The 25,346-nt window shown below is 42.9% G+C and overlaps 1 protein-coding gene across 1 annotated transcript; it reads right to left on the bottom strand.

Annotated features, from left to right (window-relative positions):
- Window positions 1–4,178: 4,178 nt before the first annotated feature.
- Window positions 4,179–25,346, bottom strand: LOC133259612 (latherin-like). Its single transcript, XM_061437300.1, has 9 exons — window positions 25,176–25,346; window positions 18,355–18,468; window positions 17,109–17,238; window positions 13,676–13,780; window positions 12,662–12,811; window positions 9,641–9,722; window positions 8,650–8,713; window positions 7,282–7,361; window positions 4,179–4,491 (listed from the first exon to the last, which is right to left on the bottom strand). The coding sequence occupies exons 2-8, from the start codon at window positions 18,452–18,454 to the stop codon at window positions 7,306–7,308; spliced, it is 687 nt and encodes a 228-aa protein (XP_061293284.1). The 5' UTR covers window positions 18,455–18,468; window positions 25,176–25,346; the 3' UTR covers window positions 4,179–4,491; window positions 7,282–7,305.

Raw genomic sequence — 25,346 nt, 5'->3', positions numbered from 1 at the left:
TAAAAATCAAAATGGCTTATGAAGCTTTGCGCTTTTTTGTAAGAATAAGCATTGCAAGGGCACAACAATTTTTTATTTATCTTGGAGGGACATCCTGACATGCTCCAAACCATTGTCCTTTCAAAAGTTTCATCACAGTGGTGGGGTCCTGGGTTTTCATGAAATTTTGTCATATCTTTTTGCTCTCATGTATTTTGATAATGCATTTAAATTTCTTGCTAATTTCTGCTCATCACATATAACAAGCATAATGTTAACAGTGTATTGGATGTATGAAATGTTCTTTGATGTCAAGATAATCAATAGTTTTGCAAGCCATATTACTATTATTTTAAAATTGTACACTTTTAAATTTTATTTATTTTTGGCTGTGCCGGGTCTTTGTTGCTGTGTGTGGCCTTTCTCTACTTGCATTAATCAGGGGCTGCTCTTTAGTCATGGTGGATGGGCTTCTCATTGTGCTGGCTTCTCTTGTTGCAGAGCAAACGCTCTAGGGCAGGTGGCCTTCAGTAGTTGTGATGCATGGGATTCGCTGCCCTGTGGCATGCGAAAGCTTCCTGGACCAGGGATCGAATCCGTGTCCCCTCCATTGACAGGCAGATTCTTAACTGCTGGACCACCAGGGAAGTCCTGCAAACTATATTATGGTAGAGAGCAAGATGCTTACTGGCCCAAAGCAAAACTGTGAAGGTGTGTTGATAGCATTGACAAGTAAAAGCAAGCTGATTCTGATGGTTCCTACAGCTTGGTATAGGGTAAAAAATGTTTCCCAGGGCAATAGTGGATCCCAGGTGTCAGGTGCTGTGGACAGTGAGCAGTCGTGTTAGGTGGGGATGGGATAATAATATGATTTTCTTTTTCAGTGTGTCCATTTGGCTAGGCTACAGTCCCCAGTTATTTAATCAGGTACAAATCTAAGCGTTACTTTGAAAGGAGTTTCCAGATATAATTCAAGTCCATAATGAGATGACTTTATGTAAATGAAGTTATCTTGGATGATTTAGGTAGGACAAATTCAATCAGTTGGAAGACCTTTAAGGCAATGCTGAGGGGGAGGGAGAGATAGAAGGAGACAGAGAATAAGAAGAACAAGAAGGAGGAAGAGAAGGAAAAAGAAGAAAAATTTCTTGTGGGATGCAGCTTCAGTTCTGGCTTTTCCCTTCCTGGTAGCTTTACCTACTGGTTTTGGTCTTGCTTAACCCACCTCCATAATCACATAAGCCAATTTCTCAAGAGCTTGAGCTTGCACTCTCTCTCTCCTCCCTCTTCTGTAAATTGATCCTGAATGATAGAGTATCAGCATCATTTTGTCTCTCAAATCTAAATTATAACCTTTGTCTCTTCAACTCCTCCAACTGCTTTTGGTTTATTATCCTGTGACAAGAGAAAACTCCAGGAGTTTCTGCTTGCCATTGTCTCCTAAAACAATTCTCACTCTATAAATCAGAGAGCCATCTGGGGATTCTGTCAGTTGCTAATTATATCTGTTCCAATTATACATGAATGAACTGGGGAAATAATCACAGAATGGGTCCCCATAATTATTGGGCCCACTCTGAATCAAACTTGTACCAAAATCCCATTTATCACTTGAAAAACAGAAGCCCGTTTTAACTAGTGGACCTGGAAAATTGGGTTCCCAGAAAATTACATAAACTCGCAGCCAGTATCTCACATTCCCAAAAGTTTGGGGTATTTTTTTTCATGGTACACCATGATTGTGATGATTGTCAATGGGCCAGTCTGGGAGAGACTTGAAGGAAGATTTACAGTATACACTGTGGCCACATTGTGGGATCCTTTGCCTTCCTTTCCATCAGTGTCTTCCTGATTCTGAACTAGCTTATAACTGGAAACTGGATGAGAGGCTCTGATTCTCCCTTTTGGCAACCCGAGTCAGGTTTCTGGATACCAAACTTGAAGAGTCCCCTGATCAATTAACATTTAGTAGATGGACTAGTTCTTTTTTAGGGAGACTGATCAATTAGAAACTGCCAAGTAGTCGAATTACCAATTTATCATTGCTATTCATTAAAATGAGCTTGCCATCTTGTTCCTGCCAATTAAGCTCTGCACTTGCTCTCTGTTTTTTTATATCTCATCATCCCAAGTGAAATAAAGGAATCCTTCACTCTCTCTTTTGGCAGCACCACATGGCATATGGGATTTTAATTCTCCAACCAGGGATCAAATCTGTGCCCCCTGCAGTGGAAGCATGGAGTCTTAACCACTGGACCACCAGGGAAGTCCCATTAACCATTTTTTTATGGAGGCCTTCTCAATGGTCACATGTCCCAAGAAACAAAAAGCCATCATAAAGCTCTTCAAGGATACTGATGCTCTTCTCCTAATGCAAACTATTTCTCAATTTTCTAGTGAAGAGATGTTCTTTGGGCCCCCTCAGGAGATAACGATGGTGTTGGGGGAGGTGCATGTATTTGCAAAACATAAATCCACTCCAACAGTCCTATCTCCCAAACCTTTGGGAGACTTACTTTAAGTAAAGCCTTAATTAAGTAAAGCTTTAAAGCCTGGGAAGTTGTAGCATCTCAACCACATTGGATGAAGGCCATTGTTGAGTTCAATTTCCAGTAACCAACATAATAAACTATTAAAGCCATTTTCAATTGTCTGATACTAGGACTAGATTCAGAATCTTTCATAAATGTACCCAGCAATTAATTAAGTACAACCTATTGCTATATCCTATCATCCTTGGTCTAATGTATTTAGAATCACTTGCTACAATATTCTCCATATCTGCTTAAATAAATTGTCAAAAATTTCAATTAAGTGTAAAAGTTGTTTTATCTTTTATTTTTGTCTCCCCCCCCACCCCCCCCAGTACTCTTGCCTGGAAAATCCAATGGATGAAGGAGCCTGGTAGGCTGCAGTCCATGGGGTCGCTAAGAGTCGGACACAAGTGAACAACTTCACTTTCACTTTTCACTTTAATGCATTGGAAAAGGAAATGGCAACCCACTCCAGTATTCTTGCCTGGGGAATCCCAGGGATGGAGAAGCCTGGTGGGCTGCCATCTATGGGGTCGCACAGAGTCGGACATGACTGAAGCGACTTAGCAGTAGCAGCAGAGCATGCTGAGATCTGAACCTAGTTGTGGGTCTAGTGGCAGCAGAAAGTGGTAGGATGAACTTTGAGGATCTTTGAGGAGTAATCCTATGGAACTTGGAAGCAAACTTCTGAGGAAGGGACTCCTATCAGCTGGTGCAGTACCCAGAAAATGCTTTTGATAAGGCTGGTTTTAGGAACATCAAATAAAAACCTAAACTCCATCTGACTTCCCCTAGCTGAGTGAAGAACTATTGCCAGGTGATGCTCAGAGGAATAGAAATAAACAGGAGACAGGAGTTTTCTTTTCTTCTCCTCCAGCTTTGCAATCTCCCTCTAGTAGCCTCTGTTGACAGACCCTAACAAGGAGCAAACCAGCAAAGAAGACACGTGGCTTGCAGGGTCCCAGACCAGCATGGCAAAACAGAGTACAGAATGATAGATTTGGAAGCAAGAGGAAAAATCTTAATAACCAACATGGTTTATTTAGAAGAGTAAGTGATGTAATATTGTAAAATGCACAGAAGAGTGCCAGGTATGAATCAAGGTAGTGATGAGGAAGAAAAAAAGGGGGCAGAGCAGGTAGAGGGTAGGTTGGGTTGTCATCCAAAGTGCTAACTGCTAATGAATTGAGAAATATGAACACCTGATAAGGGTTCTTTGGCACTGGACACAAAGAAGTTCATAGACAGCCCTGGGCAAGTTATTTTGAGGAGTTAGGGGAAGAAACCAGATTATCCAGAACTAAACAGTGGAAGCAGATGAAGAAGTAGAGGTAGTGGATAGCTGTATGTCTTTTGAGCCTGGTGATGGATGGAATAAAAATGGGAATACTAGAACAGACAGTTTTTCTTTCATAAAGCACAAAACTTGTAGACTGTTCTAGTCTGAGAGCAATTAGAAGACAAGATTGACACTCTCACTTCACAGTGAGGAGACCGTGGCCCAGAGCAGGGAGCTACCCAAGGTCACAGAATCAGTTTAGAAAACACTTCAGATTGGACAGGAAGACTTGGTTCTTAGCTTTTGGGAAACTCTGTATCGAAGTGTTCTGGTATTTCTGAGATAAAGGCTAAATCAATCCAGGCATCTTCTTCCATCTTGTGAACTTTTGTTGTCATAACCAGACCCACTGCCATCTCTGGTTATTGTTGTCCCTGCTCACACGGTGCTATGGAAGCTGGACAGTCCACAGGTCAGAGCTGCAAAAAATTTATTGTGGGAAAATTATAGTGAATCAATATATGGATTCTGATGAGATTTATAGGGAAATAGTCTCTATATCAAGAGTAGTAGTAAGTCTTTGGGTCCAGGGCAGGTAATGAAATTCCAGGCAGCAGCTGAATAATCAACATGAACATCTACATAGGTGATGGCCTGGAGCTTGGAGGACATTCCAGGGAGACCAGCCAGAACCTGACTCTGTATGAAATAATCAAGATATTAGTTAACTTCATACCCTTTCTAAGGAGGTTGTAAGCCAGTGCTGAGCCTTTCCCCTTCCCCCACCTTCCTTCAGATTGGTACGACTGTCCGCTATCCATGGTGCTGAACCATATTCCTAGCCTGACACGCACGCTCTGCCTATCACTGAATAACAAATTCTTGCTGTTTTCTGGACTCTCATCAACTAAGGTGAATCATGCTCCTCACCTTGGCCTACTTCATGACAGAAAGATGTAAAGTATTGCCAGATGCTTTGGTTGATCAAAAGACGTATTTCTTACTTTTAATATTGGCAACTCATTCACATTTATAAAACACTGGGTTGGCTAACAAGTTGGTTTGGGTTTTTTTGCAAGTGTTATAGAGAAGCCTGAATGAACTTTTTGGCTAACCCAAAGCTTTCTATGTCAGTGGGCTGAATAAAATATAGGGGACAAAGTTCGGGACTTCTGTCCCAAGCAGAATAGGATGCCTAGATATATTGATGGGGATAAAATGAGATGCTATAGGCCTTTCAAAAGTTTGTAACTGGCAGCAAACTAGCTTAGTTAGAGCTGCACTGTCTAATATGGCAGCAGCTAGCCACACGTGCATATTAAGCACTTAATATTGAAATGTGCTGTAAGTATAAAATACACAATAGTTATAAAAGATCTGGTACAAAATATAGAATGTAAAGCATTTCATTAATATTTTATATTGATTATATGTTGACATGGTAATATTTTAGATATATTAGCTAAATAAAATTTATTACTAAAATTAATGTAATCTATTTATTTTTCTTTAGAAAGTGGCATTACTAAGGCACTCAAAATTATGCATGTGTTTTGTGTGTTACATTTCTGTTGAACCACACTGGCTTATTAATAGACTATTATGTAACTAAGCTAATCAACCCAAGGACATAGATCCAATTGTGATGTTGACTATTCAGTTTCTTAAGTCTCCTGTCATGGATGGCATCTACTACTTGGTGGCTGAATTCATCATATCCACCTTGTCTCCAGAAAGCATGTGTACAGTTCATTACAAACTTATCATTACCTCTCAGAGGAGGATGCCTCCATCCCCCATGAGTCCTATGTCCAGGCACCCAAAAGTTCTCCCCATTGGAGAGAGCATCAGATGCTTTCCTACCCCTGTGTGTTTGCACATGCTGTGTATCCTTTGCTTTGTTATTATTAATTTATTTACCTATTTATTTTTGGCTTTGCTGGGTCTTCATTGCAGCACACAGGCTCTTCATTGCTGTGCAAGAGCTTTCTCTAGTTGCAGCAAATGGGGGCTGCACTTGTAGTGCACAGGCTTCTCGTTGGGGTGGCTTCTCTTGTTGCAGAGCATGGGCTGTAGAGCGCTCAGGCTTTAGTAGTTGGGGCACACAGGTTTAGTTGCCCCATGGAATGTGGGATCTTCCCAGACCAGGGATTGAATCTGTGTGCCCTGCATTGACAGGTGGATTCTTAACCACTGGACCACCAAGAAAGTCCTTATCCTTTGCTTTTAATGTCTTATATCACAAGAAAATTCTTAATCATCCTTCATCACCCAGTTTAAATCCTGCCCCCTCTGTGAAGCCCCCCTTGATCTTGCCTCTCTACTTCCACAGAACACTTTACTGCATATAAAACTTTCTATTCATTTGTCTTATCCTTCAGTAGGCTGGGGGCTCTTGAGGTTATAAGCCATGTGTGAGTCTTTGTAATCTGGCACTTGGAATAAAACAGGGAAAAAGATAAAGTCTTTGTCTTCATGAAGTCTATATTCTAGTGGAGAAGACAGAAAATAAACAGGTAGTATAGTAGGAAGTCAGACAGTAAAGAATGTTATGATGGAAAGGAAAGTAAGGAAGAGAGTGGGAAATTTGTGTCTTTTTGAGAGACCTGAGATTGTGACACTTGAGCAGGGTGTATCAGCACAGAATAATTGCAAAAAGTACATGACACATGAATAATGGCATCTCCTTTTACAGAAACCTCCCTCTTTTCTCCATCAAACATCACCCTTGTAAAGACGCTTCCAATAGCTGAGCCCTTTCCACACTGCAGTCACATTGCTCTTCTGTCTTTGCTTCAAAAAGGAAATCTTCCTGCCTCAGGACTTTTGCACGTGTTCATCCTCCTGCCAGTGATGTTCTTTCCCAGGGTTTGGCACAACTCCTGCTTTACAATACAGGGCTCAGCTGAAAGATCTCCTCAAAGGGGCTTCTGCCTGCTTATATTCTCTTAATTTGATGTGTTCTTCCCTGCATTCACCCCAGCCACTCTCCTCCTATTTGGTTTTCTTCACCGTGCTCACCATTCTCTGGAATTTAGTTGACTGTGTATTTATTTCCTAGTTCATTGTTAGTGCGCTCAACTAGGATATAAGCTCAGGAGAGAAGAGTCTTGTTTTGTTCATGGCTGTATCCCTCATATCTAGCACATGTGTGTGTGTGTGTGTGTGTGTGTGTGTGTGTGTTAGTCACTCAGTCGTGCCCAACTCTGCAACCCCATGAACTGCAGCCCACCAGGATCCTCTGTCTATGAAATTCTCCAGGCAAGAATACTGGAGTGGGTTGCCATTTCCTTCTCCAGAGGATCTTCCTGACCTAGGGACTGAATCCAGGTCTCCTGCAGCAGGCAGATGCTTTACCATCTGAGCTACTAGGAAAGCCCCATCTAGCACATAATAGACCCTTAAATTGAAATTTTATGAATGAATGACATAATGGCTCTAGAGGCCAAGCATCGCCACTAAGGAGTGGAATATGTTCTGATGTCTTACCAGACTGGTACAAACATGGCTTCTTCACTTTGAAGCTATTTCAATGGCGGCTTGGTACCCACTCTGCTGCAGCAGCCAGTCTAGAATGCAAAACAGATAGCTCAGAACAGTGGGAGTGAAGGCAGATCAGACAGACCAAAAGGAATTCCCTCTGCTTTAACTGGGGGTGGCAGGGTAGGGGAGTGAGCCAAAGGCTTGAAGACAGGAAGCTGGGCTGTCACTATCAGTCACTAGCTGTCTCTGACCACTTCACTGACAGTTCTGAGCCTTCTTTTCCTCATCTATATATTGGGAACAACTATCCTTCCCAAGCGAATCACTGAAGAGTAAGACAGTAGAGGAAGTTGGCATTATAGCAGCCAGAGTCTCCATTTGCCCGGCCATCTCCCCATTGTGGTGGCCCAGAATCATCAGGGTGAGATTGAGCTCCTCCACTCACATTTACTTTGAGAAGCTGGGGACTAAGCTTTGGGAACTTTAAAGCAGTGGTCCCCAACTTTCTTGGCATTAGGGACTGGTTTCATGGAAGACAATTTTTCCATAGATGGGGATTGAGAGAAGATGGTTCAGGTAGTAATGGGAGTAATAGGGAGCTATGGGGAGTGGCAGATGAAGCTGCTTTGTGGGCCAGTTCCTAACAGGCTATGGACTGATAGAGGTTGGGGACCTCTGCCTTAAAGCTCAACCAGATTTAACTGCCTTGAGCTTCCTATTGCATAATCTGGGTGTACCCTGTCAATGGAGGGATATGAACAGCCACCAGAAAATTGCTTACTGGGAGAGAAACTGTAGCATCTAGCACTTGGTAGAACTAGTGAATAGTCAGTGAAGGTAGGAAGAGTCTTTTAAGTCCATTGGTTTTCAGAGTCCCACTGGGGCCTCAGCTGCTGAGATTCAATCTTGGATCTGTTGCTTTGGGTTCTTGCAGATGTGGGAACTTCAGTGGCTTAGAGATAGTGACTGTTGGAAGGAGGCAGGTTTTGACTGGGCTGAAACTATTTTCTGCTTATAAAGCAACATCTAAAATTTAGGAGGAATTGGACAGCTTTTGTCTCCCACAGAAACCTCCATTCATACTTCAGCTTCTCTAGGCTTTTGGGACCAGAATAGAATTGAAATCAGCCTGACTTAGCTAATGGTGGAGGGTTAACGGCTAGGGCAAGCAGGGTGATTACCCCTGGGCTTGGTGTGCACAGGACTCTCTCAATTAATGGCAGTTGAGGTCATTAGAATTGTTATTATTAGGGGCCATTCTGGTTTCAATCTGAGAGAAGCATAAGGTGAGGTCAAGGCAGAGGGGATGAAGTGTGAAGGAGGGTTGGAGCTTTCTCCTGGAGTACTCCATCCCTTTCCATCGCCATCACTTACTCATCAGCTCATTAGCCACCTGTGGGTTCAGGTTATAGAGCCATGAATTGATGAAGGGGCATACCTGAAAGATAAGGAAATATGCAAGAATCAGGAGGAAGGTGCTACCCACTGGAGCCTGAATGGGAGTAATCAAGGCAAGTTCTTCTAAGCCAACCCATCCGAGGGAAAAATCAGGTAAAGGGCTTTGGGGGACAGACTGCCCTGGCATCATATGTCAGCTGAGCCATTTGACAGCTCTATGACTTGGGTAAGTCATTCTTCTCTGGGACATTTTTTTTTTTTTTAATTTGGAAAGTGGAAATAATATTGTTACCTAAAGTATGAGATAGTTTGAAGGATGGGATAAGAAAATTCATGTAAGATACTTAGCACAGTTTCTGTGACCTTAATGAATGTTAGCTCTCAAATTTATAATTACCTTCTACTGATTTTACTGATAAGGAAATTGAGTCTTGGAGAGGCTTATCAATTCGCCTCCAATCACACAGAAGCTGGTTCTGATATGAAGAATTAAATGTTTGTAAAGCACTTTCTCCATGCCTGGATGCAGAATGGAAGCTTTTTTCTCCCATTTCCTCTTTCTCTAACTTTCCTTCCTGGGAAATTTCCTTCCAGTTTAAGAATAGCTAATCCTGGACATCCCTGGTGGTCTAGCAGTTAAGACTGCACTTCCGATATGTGCGTGGGTGCTAAGTCGCTTCAGTCGTGTCCGACTCTTTGCGACCCTAGGGACCGAAGCCTGCCAGTCTCTTCTGTCCGTGGGATTCTCCAGGCAAGAATACTGGAGTGGGTCACTGTGCTCTTCTCCAGGGGATCTTCCCAACTCAGGGATCTGACCTGTGTCTTTTATGTCTCCTACATTGGCAGGCAGGTTCTTTACCATTATCATCACCTGGGAAACACTTCCAATACAGGCAAAGTTTAATTTCTGGTTGGAGAACTAAGATCCTATATGCTGTACTGAAGCAATTGGATTTTGTAGACTTACTTTTTCTCCCAAATTATTGATGATCAGGTTTTTTATAGTTATCTCCACATATTCCCAAACAAAATTTGGTATCCGACTGGTTCTAAATGAAGAATGAAAAAAGTGGGTAGAATGGATTAATTTCTCCCAAACTCTCCTTTTTTCATTTCACTTCTTTGCTCAATGGACCCCAAATTGCTTAAAGTCTATTGCTTGTTTCCATAGCACTTTATGGGTCTTCCCTAGTAGTTCAGACGAGAAAGCATCAGCCTGCAAGGCAGGAGACCCGGGTTTGATCCCTGGGTCAGGAAGATCCCCTGGAGAAGGAAATGGCAACCCACTCCAGTATCCTTGCCTGGAAAATTCCATGGACAGAGGAGCCTGGTGGGCTATAGTCCATGAAGTCGAAAAGAGTTGGACATAACTGAATGGCTAACACACACATACAGAGCGCTTCATGACCCAGCCTTGCCCTTCTGCCTTGACCTACTTCTTAGGGATCCTCAAAATGAATCTTCCCATTCAAATCACCCTGACCTCATCACTGCTGCCCTTCATCCCCCTCTCTGTGACTATTTTATTTTTCTCTCCTGAGATGCCTTCTTCAACTCCTGTCACCCTTTTAGGTCCAGCTGTTTCCTCCAGAAAGCCCTTCTGAAGTTTTCCAGCCAACTCTGAGTTTGCTCTGGCAAACTCCTATTTCGCTGATTATCTAACACCCTAGTAGAACGTGTTCCCTTGGCTAGATGGTTGTGCATTCACCAAAGGAATATTTTAACAGTCTTCAGCTGGGAGAGATGAGAAAGAAACAGGAAATAACAGTGACAAGGTATCTTTGTATTTCTTACTCAGTCTTTAATCCTTACAGGTGAGGGAAAATCTAATTCTCAGGCATCAGGTTTGTGCCTGTATTCTATAAATTATATATAAATATATATATATATGTAAATATATATAATCATGGGGAGATGGCATGCTTGTGTGCTAAATCGAGTCTGACTCTTTTCAACCCCATGGACTGCAGCCCACCAGGAACTAGGGGAACTTCCTGATCCAGGGATTGAACCCAAGTCTCCTGTGTTTCCTGCATTGTCAGGCAGATTCTTTACCACTGAACCACCTGGAAAGCCCATATATAATTACATGTAAATATAAATTCCATGTGTCTTTATTCTATAAAAACCTTGCATATAAATCAGTTGATCTACCCCTGCCAGCCTGACATCTTAGATTTCCCATAGAGAAGGGACTTGTTTTCTTCAACACATCAAAAGACATGGGAGCCATCTTCAGAGAAAAGCAGAGACATTACTTTGCCAACAAAGATCCGTCTAGTCAAAGCTATGGTTTTTCCAGTAGTCATGTATACTTGTGAGAGTTTGACTATAAAGAAAGCTGAGCACCGAAGAATTGATGCTTTGGAACTGTGGTGTTGGAGAAGATTCTTGAGAGTCCTTTGGACTGTAAGGAGATCCAACCAGTCCATCTTAAAGGAAATCAGTCCTGAATATTCATTGGAATGACTGATGTTGAAGCTGAAACTCCAATACTTTGGCCACCTGATGCAAAGAACTAACTCATTTGAAAAGATTCAGGATGGGGAACACATGTATACCTGTGGTGGATTCATTTTGATATTTGGCAAAACTAATACAATTATGTAAAGTTTAAAAATAAAATAAAATTAATTAAAAAAAAAAAAAATAAAAAATAAAAAATAAAAAAAAAAAAGAAAAGACCCTGATGCTGGGAAAGATTGAAGGTGGGAAAGATTGAAAAGGGGATGACAGAGGATGAGATGGTTGGATGGCATCACCAACTCAATGGACATGAGTTTGAGTCAACTCCAGGATGATGGTCAGGTGATGGACAGGGAGGCCTGGTGTGCTGTGGTCCATGGGATTGCAAAGAGTTGGATACAACTGAACGACTGAACTGAACTGAAGTGAAGGGGAGGTGACTGAGAGCCAGGGAGGCTGTGTTCAGCTTGGTTCTCACTTATGTTTGAACATGACTGAAGAACATTACCAGATCTGTATGGGCTCAGAAAGGATTCCACACTCAGTTCTCTCTGGAAACAGTGAGAAAACTGGGAGATGAATCAAAATAAAGAACACGGGAGTGAAAAAAGACAGGGAATAAAATAGATTGGGGTGATCACTGGATTCAGTTAATTGTGGATGTCAGCCTAAGTTTTAAAAAATTTTACTAAAGAAGATTGTAAAAAAGAGATTATAAATGTATAGGAAAACACTAAAACTCTGGTTAATAAAAGAGCAAACCTCTGAAGATGGTTACTCAGAAGAGGAAATGTCACAGACTAATAAGAGATTGATGAAATCCTGGCCCTACTGGTAGCCTGCCCACCTCCTCCTCCAAATAAAAAGAAAAGGAAAGAAAAGAAAAGAAGAGAATTTCATCTATGGTATTTTCTAGCTACTGAAGAGAAAAGTTGTGAAAATGGAATAATTGGTGTTGTTTGAATATGAAGTGAAACTGACCAACACTGGCTAGAAACAAATCACTTAATTTAGTTTTAATGGTGAAGTATTTGGTAAGTTATTTGGAATGTCTTTAAACTATTATATGCCTTCAGATTTTAAAGTCATAAATATGTTTACACTTTTTCAATATTTTTAGCTATCTACAGTAAGGAAATGATCCCATTTATAATTCTATTTTTGGAAAATATTTTCCAAAAGTCTCAGGATTATTTATGAGAGTAAAAAATTCATAAATAACCTAAATGCCAACCAATGATCAAGTGATTCTGTTTTCTTTGTCCTTAGTACTATTCAGGGAACCATTTTCATATAAATGAAATTATGAATTTTACAAACTACACAATTCTAAATTACTGTGAAGCTCTATTTATAAAATGTAGTCCATGAGGTCACAAAGAGTCGGACACGACTGAGTGACTGAACTGAACTGATTTACACAAAAGGCTGCTTTTGGAGGGTACAGTTGCTGGTGACATCTTTCAGTTGAAGCCTCACTGTGGGCTTCATCACACCTGGTGGAAAAAGATGGAAAACTCACAGACTTCCAGATTGGATCCGAACACTCTCAGGAACGAGCCTGCAATGCCCGAAGGTGAGCCGGTATATGCCATTTACATCTTTCTCCAAACGCAGCTGGACTTTCATATGTGTCCTCACTTGAAATATGAGGGGATTGAGAACTGGAAGCCTGTGGGAGGGAAGAGCTAAGGATGGTGGGAGAGAATTTCAGAGCTTTCTACATTCCCATTTATTTCTAGAATGAGGGTCTCCATATTTGCACAAGATCCTAAAAATCACCCTATTACAACCCTTTCCTCATTTTTCAAAAGATGTGACTCAAGACTGGAGAGCAGGAGTGGCTTTCTTGAAGTCATGTATCCAGCCAGCAGCATCCAGCACACACGACTGATACTACCTCTGGCTCAGGGGACAGTTAGAAAGGAAAAAGTTAATTCTGAGTATGGCATCCTATCAAACCAAGAAACCATGACCTTGGAAAGTACTTTTTTAGAGGTCTTAAAATCTACTGCCTCGAGGGTCAGGCTTGAAATGGAAATGAATGAAATAGACCAGGGCTTGGCTTTGTAGGGAGATGAGTGAAGGCTGTGATGAACTGAAGAACGCCCATCCTCTAAAAATATACCATGCAGACTAAAAATACATATCCCTAGGCATCTGTATGTGTTACTGCCAAGGAGTATAGGGGTCTAGAGCAGATTCCTGAGTTCTCACCTTAAATCCTATTCAGTCAGAACTGAGTTGGCTCATGAAGTCCAAATCAATGAGTGGGGGCCTTTGAACGAAGCAGGGAAAAAGAAACTCACTCAACCTTCCTCCTTTCCTTAGAGGGGCCCCAGGATGGAAGCATTCGAGTATTCTGCAGGCTCCTGATTCTACACATAGGGTGACCCAGGCCTGGGGGAGGGGCTGTTTCATCTCAACCACACAATGAGTCTTTCTGAGGCTGTGCTGGACATCCTCCCCCCTCCCCCTGCTGCACACTGTGCAAAAGTGAACGGAGCTGCACATGAGATTCACAGCTGTTACTTACTTTGTATGTACAGAAAATGCCAATGCTACCAGTAATTCGGCTTCCTTGTTGTTGACGGAGTCCTGGAGGAAGACCTGAATGAGGCGCGGGTCTTCTAGTTCTACCCTGGGTGAAGAAATAGCACAACAGGGGAAGGTTGTGGGCTTCAGCTGTGGGTGGACCTCACTTTGTGTGAAGGCAGGTTCCCTGCAGAGCAGAAGCTGAAGGCATGCAAATATGGTTGCTCACTCTTTAATCATGGAATTGCATAGCTACTGCATGTTATGAGCACTGGGAATATAGCCCTGAGCAGAAGGAAACTCTTGTCTTAATGCATCTCAGGGTGATCTGGTCCAGTCCTTTGGTCAGCACTAAGCAGTTTGGAGGGCTTCCCAGATGGCACTAGTGGTAAAGAACCCACCTGCCAATGCAGGAGATGTAAAGGGACGTGGGCTCGATCCCTGGGTTGGGAAGATCCTCTGGAGCAGGGCATGGCAACCCACTCCAGTATTCTTGCCTAGAGAATCCCACTGACAGAGGAGCCTGGCGGGCTACAGTATGTGTGTGTGCGTGCTAAGTCACAAAGAGCCAGACATGACTGAGTGACTTAGCATGCACACACAAGCAAAACCAGGCTGGGATAAAAGGGTGGATAAATAGTAAGGAAAAGACTGAAAGCCATATGTAGCACATACCTAGAGAGGGTGTGTATGTGTAAAGCAATAAACCCAGTAAATAAACCCAGGTGACAGGTACTGTGAAAAGGCCCTGTAGGATCAGGCAAAAAAGGATGACATTGGGAAGAATGGAGTTTTAGATAGGGTAGTCAGGGAAACCATTTCATTGGCGGTGACATTTGGCCAGAATCATGAATAAAGTAAGGGTACAGGTCATGAGGAGGGGGGCTTCCCTGGTGGCTCAGCAGTAAAAAATTCACCTGCCAATGCAGGAGACTTGGGTTTGATCCCTGGGTCTGAAAGATCCTCTGAAGAAGGAAATGGCTACCCACTCCAGTATTCTTGCCTCAGTTCAGTTCAGTCGCTCAGTCATGTCCGACTGTTTGCGACCCCATGAATCGCAGCACACCAGGCCTCCCTGTCCATCACCAACTCCTGGAGTTCACCCAGACTCACATCCATTGAGTCAGTGATGCAATCTAGCCATCTCATCCTCTGTCATCCCTTTCTCCTCCTGCCCCCAATCCCTCCCAGCATCAAAGTCTTTTCCAATGAGTCAACTCTTCGCATGAGGTGGCCAAAGTACTGGAGTTTCAGCTTTAGCATCATTCCTTCCAAAGAAATCCCAGGGCTGATCTCCTTCAGAATGGACTGGTTGGATCTCCTTGCAGTCCAAGGGACTCTCAAGAGTCTTCTCCAACACTACAGTTCAAAAGCATCAATTCTTCGATGCTCAGCCTTCTTCACAGTCCAACTCTCACATCCATACATGAACCCAGGAAAAACCATAGCCTTGACTAGACGGACCTTTGTTGGCAAAGTAATGTCTCTGTTTTTGAATATGCTGTCTAGGTTGGTCATAACTTTCCTTCCAAGGAGTAAGCGTCTTTTAATTTCATGGCTTCAATCACCATCTGCAGTGATTTTGGAGCCCCCCAAAATAAAGTCTGACACTGTTTCCACTGTTTCCCCATCTGTTTCCCATGAAGTGATAGGACCAGATGCCATGAAATAAACAAGTCACAAGGATAACCAGGGGAAGAAACAGCTAGGCTGAAGACAGAGTAAGTGCAAAAGCCCTGAGGCTGAAATTTGGCCAGCATGTTTGAGGAACAGCAACAGACTCAGTGTGGCTGGTGGGCAGTGGGTGAGGGGAGAATTATAGGAGAAGCAAGAGAGTCAGGGCCAGGCATCACAGAGGCTTGTGGGCCAGTGATAAGAACTTTGGGTTTGGTTTTGAGAGCAAAGAGAAGATGTTGGAGGGTCTCACTAAGGGAGTTACAGAGTCTGTCTTACTCCTTAGATTTTTCTGGCTACTGGTGGAACAGGATGGAGGGAAGGGGCTTAAAGTGAAAGAAGAGGGTCTCTCAGATCAGAGGAGGTTGGCAAAATGGGCAGATGCCTGGATGTGTTTTGAAGGTAGGGCTGCCCAGATTTGCTGAGAGGATGTGGCTCTGAGGGAAAGAGAGGAGGCTAGGACCATATTAGGAGCTTTGGCCAGAGCAAACTTCCTGAGTGGAGCTGTCATTAACTAAGATGAACTAGGTCGGGGAAGGACCAGGTAGGGTGGGATGAGGGTGGGTGGGAATCAGCAGTTATGTTGGATGTGTTAGGAACAGGAGCTGGGTCTTTTTCACTCTGGTGGTCAGATAACATTGATTATTGTAGAAAAAGTGAAAGAGAAAGTGTTAGTTGCTCAGTCGTGTCTGACTCTTTGTGACCCTTATGGGCTGTAGCCTGCCAGTTTCCTTTGTCCATGGGATTTTCCAGGCAGGAATACTGGAATGGGTTGCCATTCCTTTTCTCCAGGGTATCTTCCCGACCCAGGGATTGAACGGAGGTCTCCTGCATTGCAGGCAGATTCTCTACTATCTGAGCAACAAGGGAAACCCATTATTGTAGAGGTTGCTATTGTTGCTGCCATTTGGGTTCTTACTAAGGATGGGGAACTGTGCAAGCATTTTACATGTATTATTTCATGTAATATCACAGCAGTTCTCCAGGGATACATGCTATCATTCCCTATTTAACAGGAAACAAGAGTTGAGAAGGGAAGGGAAGAGGAAGAGAGAAGGGAAGAGAACTGTTGCCCTCCTGGCAGATAGAGAGATTGAACCCTGTCTGCAGCACCTCCTCAACTCCTGTAGCCCCCTCGACAACCCCCACTGTGGGAATTTCTTCCAACTATAGTACATCCTCTCTGTACGAATCTTTAAGTTGTGAACTTTCAAAGATGCAACATGCGTTTGCGTGTCCAATCACATAAGGTGTGAGTGAAACTGCAGCTTGCCCTCTGTCTCCCATTGCTGACCATCCTTCAGCTCTATCATCTCTCACCTCCTGCAGTCAGCAGCTCTTCTCGTCCTGTTCACTCAGTGCCAACCCCGGTGTGCCAGCTGTTGTGCTGTATGACTGTACTTTTCAACATACTGTGCTATAAGACTTAAAATGTTTTCTTTTTTTTTTTGTATTTTTAATGCATTATTTGTGTGAAAATATTATAAACCTATTATAGTACAGTACTATATAGCCATTGGTGTTAGTTACCAAGGCTAAATTTGTTGGACTTACAGACACATTGGACTTATGAACATGCTCTCTGAAAGGAACTTCTTTTATGTAGGGGACTTACTGTAGTGGATCTAAGGTCATAGGTGCTGGAAGGGCTGCTGACTGAAGGGAAGGTCTCTGTGAAGTCAGGGCACGTGCGGTGAGCTCTAATAAACTGACAATCCCGATGAGCCTGGACCTGGGGGCGGTAACTGGAGCACACTCACACAACATTGCTGTCACTGTTGATGTCCAGCAGGCCAGCTGGTTGGCTGAAGACATTCTGCAAGGACTCTTGAAGGTCAATATTCTGCAGGCTCGGGAGAAAGCCCACGCTGAGGAGTTCTTTAGTCAAGACTGAAAAACATGCCCCCCACCCCCACCCCCAACCCAATTAGACATTTAGAGGTCAAAGTGTCTCAGATGCAACCTTGACCTCTGAGTAAGTCCCATACGAGGTGCTTCCTCTTCGTTCACCTAGTCTTTCTGGTCTGCTCAGTGCTGGGCCAAGTTCCAGATGCCATCACTTAGTAAACATTTACAGGAGCCACAGCTCTGTCAGGGATGGGGCTGCCACAGTGAGAACAGGCAGAACTCTCTGCCCTGGTGGAGCTGGCTTTTCAGTGGGAGTGAGGGGAGAGATGGCAGAGCCATGAATGAAGAGACTTGCAGGAGGCGGGGGCAAATAAATGCTATAAAGGGATTGATTTCAAAATATTTAGCAACCAGTTTGGCATGGCACTGGCTGGTCAGAAAGAACATCAGCTGTAGCTGAGGCCTGGTCCTGGGGCTCCTGTGCTTAACTTTTCAGATTTTTGGTTGGTGAGGAGCCTGGAGTTCTGGGTTGGGGGTGAAGCTGGGATGGTTCGGGTGATGAGAGAGAGCTGCTAGGAGTCTCTGAATAGGGATTATTTCCTAGGGAGAATAGACAATTTTTTCAATATACTGAATTCCCCTGAATGCTATTTCTGTCTATGAGGGAAAATAAAAGGCAGAGTGAGGAATTGAGAGTCCTGGGTAAGGGTGTTAATATATGCAGTGAGATGGAGGAAGGTCTTCATGCAAATTCAAAATTTTAGCAGAGATCTGAAGAAAGGGAGGGAACGGTGCTGATAGTTAGGGGAGGAGTGTTCCAGCCAGAAGGAATAGCATGTGCAAAGGTCCTGGGGTGTGCTTAATGTGCTGAGGAGGCTACTGTGGCAGAAGGGCGGGCGTGAGCATGCGGTGGCAGGGGAGGTGGGCAGAGGTTTTAATAGATGAAGCACGGAGACAGGAAAGGCAGGAACCTTGGGGGAAGGGGGTTAAATAGAATAATGCAGTGATGATCAGAGCTGTTAATGATTATTGGAGTTAACTGTGTCCCAGGCACTAGGCTAATCAGAACTTAACTGACATTAGTTAATGCCCTGGATCTCTAGAAGAGGCCTGTGGGCCTGACACAACCAGGCATGACCCAAGGCTGGACAGTCTCACCATCGTTGATCTGGGAAGAAACTTCAGATAGGACTTCTTGCGCAGATGATAAAGCAAGCAGCCCACAGAGGAGAATGAAGAGGCTGGAGACCTTCAGCATCTTGGAATGGGCACCTGTGAGTAAGCAGGGCAGAGAGGGTTCTCTGAGAGAATCTCCCCAGAGCTTGGATCCAGGATGGCCACAGAACTCACTGGACCCATTTTACAGATGGGGTCACTGAGGCTCAGAGGGGAGACACGCTTTTCCCCATAGTACTGAGCAAGAAATGGAAGGTCCAGCCCAAGGCTTCACAACCCATATTTTATGCCCAAGAGATCTAGGCATACAACTCTTCCTTCAGGGACACAGCCTCCCCCAGTGGAGCTCTGACTGCCCCAGTGAGAGGCTGTATAAAGTTGTAGCTACGAGACTGTAGCAACAAAATCAGAAATGAGGCTTTTCCTCTCCTGATAACAAAAAAAATAAAGAGAACAGCGAACTGGTCTAGAGAAACAGCATAAACAGGCCTGAAAAAGTTGATCTATCTGAGTTTTAACTGTTACTAATCTGTAGTGTCTGTAACTAGATGGGCTCCTCAAAAGCTAACCTCTAACACTCCCTGACTTGGTGTGAATTACATTTTGCAGGGATTAACACTCCCTACACTCCTTTGCGGGCTTCCCTGGTGGCTCAGATGGTAAAGAATCAGCCTGCAATGCAGGAGACAGGGGTTCAATCCCTGGGTCGGGAAGATTGCCTGGAGAAGGGAATGGCTACCCACTCCAGTATTCTTGCTTGGGAAATGCCATGGACAGAGAAGCCTGGTGGGCTACAGTCCATGGGGTCACAAAGAGTTGGAAACAACTTAGCAATGAAACAACAACAGCAACAACTATATGTGTGTGTTTTTATTTTATATATATATATATATGTATATAAAACTCAATCACTTTACTGTACACCTGAAACATTACAAATAAACTATACTTCAATTTTTTGAAAAATATTCTGTAAAGAAAGAGAGAAAAACAGTCAAGTGCTCTCCACTCTCCAAGTTCCCATTTCTTGCTCATTAATGTCAATATCTTCTCTTAGGACTGAGCGGTTATAAGGACTTAGTGCATTCCTCCAGCATTCAGGGTCCCCCCGCTTCAGACTTTGTTAATCTGTGAATCTTCCAAAGGCAGGGCTAATGAGGAAGTTTAATACTGTGAATGAAAAATGTTGCCTGCCATATCATTAAACAGGATGTTGCAGCAATCAAGCCAGTACGGCCACCACCAAAGGTAAGCCTTGAGGGAACTCAGGATGGAGACATGCAGGCTGCCCCACAGCCAAGCCCACAGCATCCCAAGTGGCACCCCCTCTCCCTGAGGGGACTCAGCATAAGAAAGAACAGAATCCTGGCCGTGGATACCTAAGGTGCATACCAAAGGAATCTTATCAATGAGCCCAGACCCTCGCATCTTCCTATATATAGAAAAGCACTAACTTTTTTAGCTTGAGATAGCTGTTTTTTTTTAGTTGGCAGTAATCTTTTTTTTTTTTTTTTTTAACCTTTCAATTATTTCAGATTGGGCAGTAATCTTTTGATGTTTCAACTACCTGACTTTTGTTGCAAAGCTCTTGTAGATTCTGGCTCTTCCCTTACCTCTTCAGAGTAGTCCCTCAAACCTATCTGAGAGACTGCCCCCTGTGCTTGAAGTCCGCAGGAAGTCAGCCAGATAAAACAGAATTTCCAACTTTTAGGTTGTGCATTCTCTTCACTTGAAAGTTTGGTGACCAATTACGAATGGACCAAGACCAGACTTCTCTCCTTCACCTGAACTATATGAGGAACTGGAGCTTGGTGCCAGCAGAGCCTTCTTGCTCTTATTTCCCTTCCTTGAAGAGTCCAGATGAGTTTGAGTGAAACTTTCTCCTGGTTCTTGGATCACCCATTTGTTGGTTGATGATCCTGATTTTTAATTGGTGATATCTGACAGGTACCTGGTTCCCTAGTGGAAAGATTGGGAGGGACCACCCCTAGTTAAAAGATGCTGGGGGTACCCAGTCAAAAGACTCTATGGAAAGGATAAACTCCCAGAGTTGAAAGGTATTAGGCAAGTCTGGTTGAAAATACTGGGATTTGTTCAGCTAAAAAGATACTGAGTTGGCAGAGCTGAGAGGTTAGGGAGGAGACTGACCTGTTGTCTTTCTTCAGATTGGCTACCTTAACAAGAATTTGTAGAGCTAGAAGTGAAGATATTACACAAGAGCTTTCAGCTCTGAAGAAAGTACTCTCCTCCTGGCCAGCAAGGGCTTTCTTGGGTGACTGAGAAACTTGCAAGAGTGCTAAAGGCAAGTGCAGCTGTGCCTATAGGGAAACCCACTCTTTTTAATTAACAACTTGATCTGCTGGAGATTCGGGCTTCCCTAGTGGCTCAGCTGTTAAACAATCTGCCTGCAGTGCAGGAGACCTGGGTTTGATCCTTGGGTTGGAAAGATCCCCTGGAGAAGGGATTGGCTACCCATTCCATTATTATGACCTGGAGAATTCCATGGACTATACAGTCTATGTGGAGAAGGCAATGGCACCCCACTCCAGTACTCTTGCCTGGAAAATCCCAAGGACGGAGGAGCCTGGTAGGCTGCAGTCCATGGGGCCGCTAAGAGTCGGACACCACTGAGCAACTTTCACTTTCACTTCTGCTGCAGAAACAGATAAGAACTGGTATCTCTGCTATCCAAGCATCTACCATGGTCTTATATTTAATACTACCCGAGGCAGACATAAATACTACCCTGAGACATGTAGAAGGAGCTAAAATGACTCTAGGGTAAAAACCCAGAGGAGTTAAGCTCACAAGAGGCATATTGGCCCACCACACAATTTCACTAGAAAATTTTATCCCTGACCAATCCAAGTTTAAAATGGGAGACAGATTCTTTCAAATAGAAAAATGAGTGGCATCAGAAAGCCAGCCTATAACTAACACCCTAGCCAGATTCAGGTACCATATGTCTCAATTTCATATTTGCAAGTACTCACTTAATTGAAAATTAAAGTAAATCTTGCCCTGCACATGAATAAGGGGGCTCTCATTGCACAGGCAGTTGTTAGAAAAGCTATCTTGATATAAACCCCTTTTCAAATCTCTGATCTCGAGAAAAAAAAAACAAAAGCCCTTCTGCAGGAACCTGCATTTCTCTTCCTGTGCCTTTGAAATGTAAATATTCTGATTTTTTTCAGCTAAAGTGTATGAGTTGAAAACTTGGTCTTTCCCATCCAAAAGGTACACTTATAGTGTGCATTTGGCAGTCAATCATATACACTGGGATTATGAACAGTGATTTTTCTGACTGTACCAACTCTCAGGGGCTTTTGGCCATCTTAAATTTCATTGCATCGGCCTGTACAATGATGGTCTTTACTTCCTTAGACTATTTTGGGGAGTAAACTTTCTAGATCTTGTTTAGCCAGCCTCCTTCACACTTTCTTGTGGGGAAATCTATTCCATCTTTACACTATTAAAATATATCTCACTAATGGCCAGATGATGGATCCTTTAAACTAGAAAAACTCAAAATGATAAATTTCTAGACAGTTCTCATTACAAGCAGCTGTTTTATTGGTACCTATGAGGAAATTATCAAAGTAAGAGGCAGAAAAAAATATATAACTGTTAACTGAAGAACTTCCTCAGTTTAAAACGAACAAGAAAACCAGTTTAGGAAGACTTTTTTGTGTTTCCTCTTCCCCTCGGTGGGTCTTACAGATGCTAATAAAAATATTAGAATAATAATATTAATTGGTTGATTAATAGGAAAATAAGAAAAAAACTTAGGGAAAGCCTAGAGAGTTTTTCCCAACAAGGTAGAAATTTTAAGGGACTTATCTAAATGGATAAAGAAATCTTTGGATGGTTATTTTTAAATGGGTTAGATTGAAAGGACATTTATGAGATTAAAACAGAAGGTTTTTTAAAAAAATTTATTTGATACTATACTACCTAAGGTTGAATGGGCCAAAGGGATCCCCTACTGTCCCCCAACATTAAAGAGCCCCTATGGGCTTCCCTGATGGCTCAGATGGAAAGGAATCCACCTGCAATGCAGGAGACCTGGGTTTGATCCCTGGATTGGGAAGATCTGTTGGAGGAGGGAAAGGCTACCCACTCCATGGACAGAAGAGCTTGGAAGGCTAGAGTCTATGGTGTCGCAAAGAGTTGGACATGACTGAGTGACTAAGCACAGTGACTAACATATTTAAAGGGCTAGAAAAATTTACACTGAGATATCTGACCAACAACTACTTGGGGCAACAATTAGGCCAATTAATCAAATTAAAAGATTGACAAAAGTTGAGTCCCTTGGCTCAACCCCTCTTGGAGGACACCAGAGCCTTCTATACAAAATAGATAAAATGATTAAGAAATAAAAGAAAGGAAAGCTCCTTCTTGTAAAACCAAGACTTGTTGATTGGATCCTAATGAAAACTAAAGTTGAAGTTATAAAGGTTGATAGAATTGAGATAAATGTTGTAAAAAGTGGTGTATTTAACTGAGCTTTATATAAAATGGTTACATCTCTCTTGCTTAATTATTTTGTGGAAGACATGTTTCACTGGGAAATATTTCCCCTGCATAAGACAGGGCACACAGGAAATATTAATTAAACATACTAAAGGACTTCCCTGGTGGCTCAGATGGTAAAGTGTCTGCCTACAGTGAGGGAGACCTGGGTCAGGAAGATCCTCTGGAGAAGGAAATGGCAACCTACTCCAGTACTCTTGCCTGGAAAATCCCATGGACAGAGGAGCATAGTAGGCTACAGTCCATGGGGTCGCAAAGAGTTGGACACGACTGAGCGACTTCACTTTAAAGGAAACCAATAGGGTTACCTGAGGCATACAATATAAAGTAAAAACTGGCAACTAATATTCAGGGGCTAATAAAATAAAATTAGTGATTTTGCTCTGGGTTTAACTTGTACACTCAGAAAGAGAGCCTTGTTGAATTACCTTATGCAAGCTTTTGAAAGTGAAAGTGAAGTCGCTCAGTCGTGTCTGACTCTTTGCAACCCTGTGAACTGTAGCCCACCAGGCTCCTCCATCTATGGGATTCTCCAGGCAAGAATACTGGAGTGGGTTGTCATTTCCTCCTCCAGGGGATCTTCCCGACCCAGGGATTGAACCCAGGTCTCCCGCATCGTGGGCAGATGCTTTAACCTCTGAGCCACCAGGGAAGCTTTTGAAGGCATGATAATTAAAACCTAAAGTTGAAGAACATAAAACTCTCAAATTTCAGTTTAGTTGGTAATCTCATTGAAAAGTGATTAAAGAAAATATAGTTGAGCAAATCAATTTTTAATATTATTTAGGTGACAAACCAGTTCTTTGGGGAATTAAAAACAATTGTCTTTATTTTTCTAATCTCTATAAATCAGAAATATAAATACAGTCCACAAGGACCTTAGACTGAGCCTAATTAGCCCAATCAAATAGAACCTAAAACCAAAGGGACAAAAAAGAGGAAAAATGGCCTTTTTAAACTCAAGTTACAGAAAATCTAATTCATAGCCTCCTTCAGACTTTATCAAGGATAAATACAAATCTTGAGTCTTTCCCACAAGTAGTAAAGTCTTAGTTATCTAAGCAAGCACATTTAATTCATTCCAACTGTTACTTGTAAACTTATAAGTTTTCATTATAATGCCTGATTTGCAAGTTTTTAAAGTGAAGCTATGAGATCTATAGTTTTGTCTGTTTGTTACTGAGTACAAGCTTGCTTGGAGAAGGCAATGGCACCCCATTCCAGTACTCTTGCCTGGAAAATCCCATGGATGAAGGAGCCTGGTAGGTTGCAGTCCATGGGGTCACTAAAAGTCGGATACGACTGAGCGACTTCACTTTCGCTTTTCACTTTCATGCATTGGAGAAGGAAATGGCAACCCACTCCAGTGTTCTTGCTGGAGAATCCCAGGGACAGGGGAGCCTGGTGGGCTGCCATCTCTGGGGTTGCACAGAGTCGGACATGACTGAAGCGACTTAGCAGCAGCAGCAGCAGCACAAGCTTGCTTTGCTTGCTGCAGGACAGGCCAATAAATTGGGAGACAAGATACTGAGACAAGGAATAGTGACTTTATTTGGAAAGCCAGCAGACCGAGAAGATGACAAACTAGTGTCCCCCCAAACCATCTTATCAGGGTCTGGGTGCCAGACCAGAGACAGGGAGGAGATGAGGAAGTAAAGTGAAAAGGCCATTAGTCTTGCAAAAATATCTCTTGGCTTGGCCAGCATCAGGGAGAGGATGTATTAATTTCTTCTTTTCTGTAGCCATTCACAGGTGGGCAGGGTCAGAACGTCTCCCTGTGATCTGGCACTTAAGTCAGAGCCGCAGATTCTGAGGCCATGAAGTATGCTTACAGCTATAGGCAGCATCCTTTTAGTGATTATAATAACAAAAGCAATGAAAAGCAAAGGTTAAAGTAAAAGAAACAGATCCAGCATGGAGTCAGGGCTTCGAAAAAATTCTTTCAAGGTGGTTGATCCAGCTTTTATTTTCCTGTCCTGTTTTTTTCCTGATTGAATATCAGACATGATGGCTGGAGCTCAGCAGCTGTTTCATTATCATAAAGATGAAAGCCCTGACCTAAGGGGAAGCAGAAGGAAGAGCTGGAAGGATCCCCCATGTCAGTGTAACGATCTACCTCTGGACTTTTCGTTATTTAAGTCACTATTTTCTTGTGATCTGTACTAGAACCAATCACAATGGCAACTGGTAGCATTTATCAGAGGCTTTAGTCTTGTTTGACATCTCATGAAAAGGCAGGTTGGGGAGTGTCATTGCGTTGGGCTCACCTGGATGCCTGTGGTGTGCTGCAGAGATGCCCTGGGTCTCCGTTAGTTGGCTCCCAGTGGACTCTGCATTGGGGCAGACTTTATAGATGGTGAGTGATCCTATTGCTGGGGAAGACGTGGCACTGAATGACGGACTGCTGGAAAACTGATGAGAAGCCCTTGATCTTACCA

Source organism: Bos javanicus, chromosome 13 (assembly GCF_032452875.1).
Source record: "Bos javanicus breed banteng chromosome 13, ARS-OSU_banteng_1.0, whole genome shotgun sequence".
NCBI lineage: Eukaryota > Metazoa > Chordata > Mammalia > Artiodactyla > Bovidae > Bos > Bos javanicus.
This window is presented reverse-complemented; position numbering and strand designations above follow the sequence as displayed.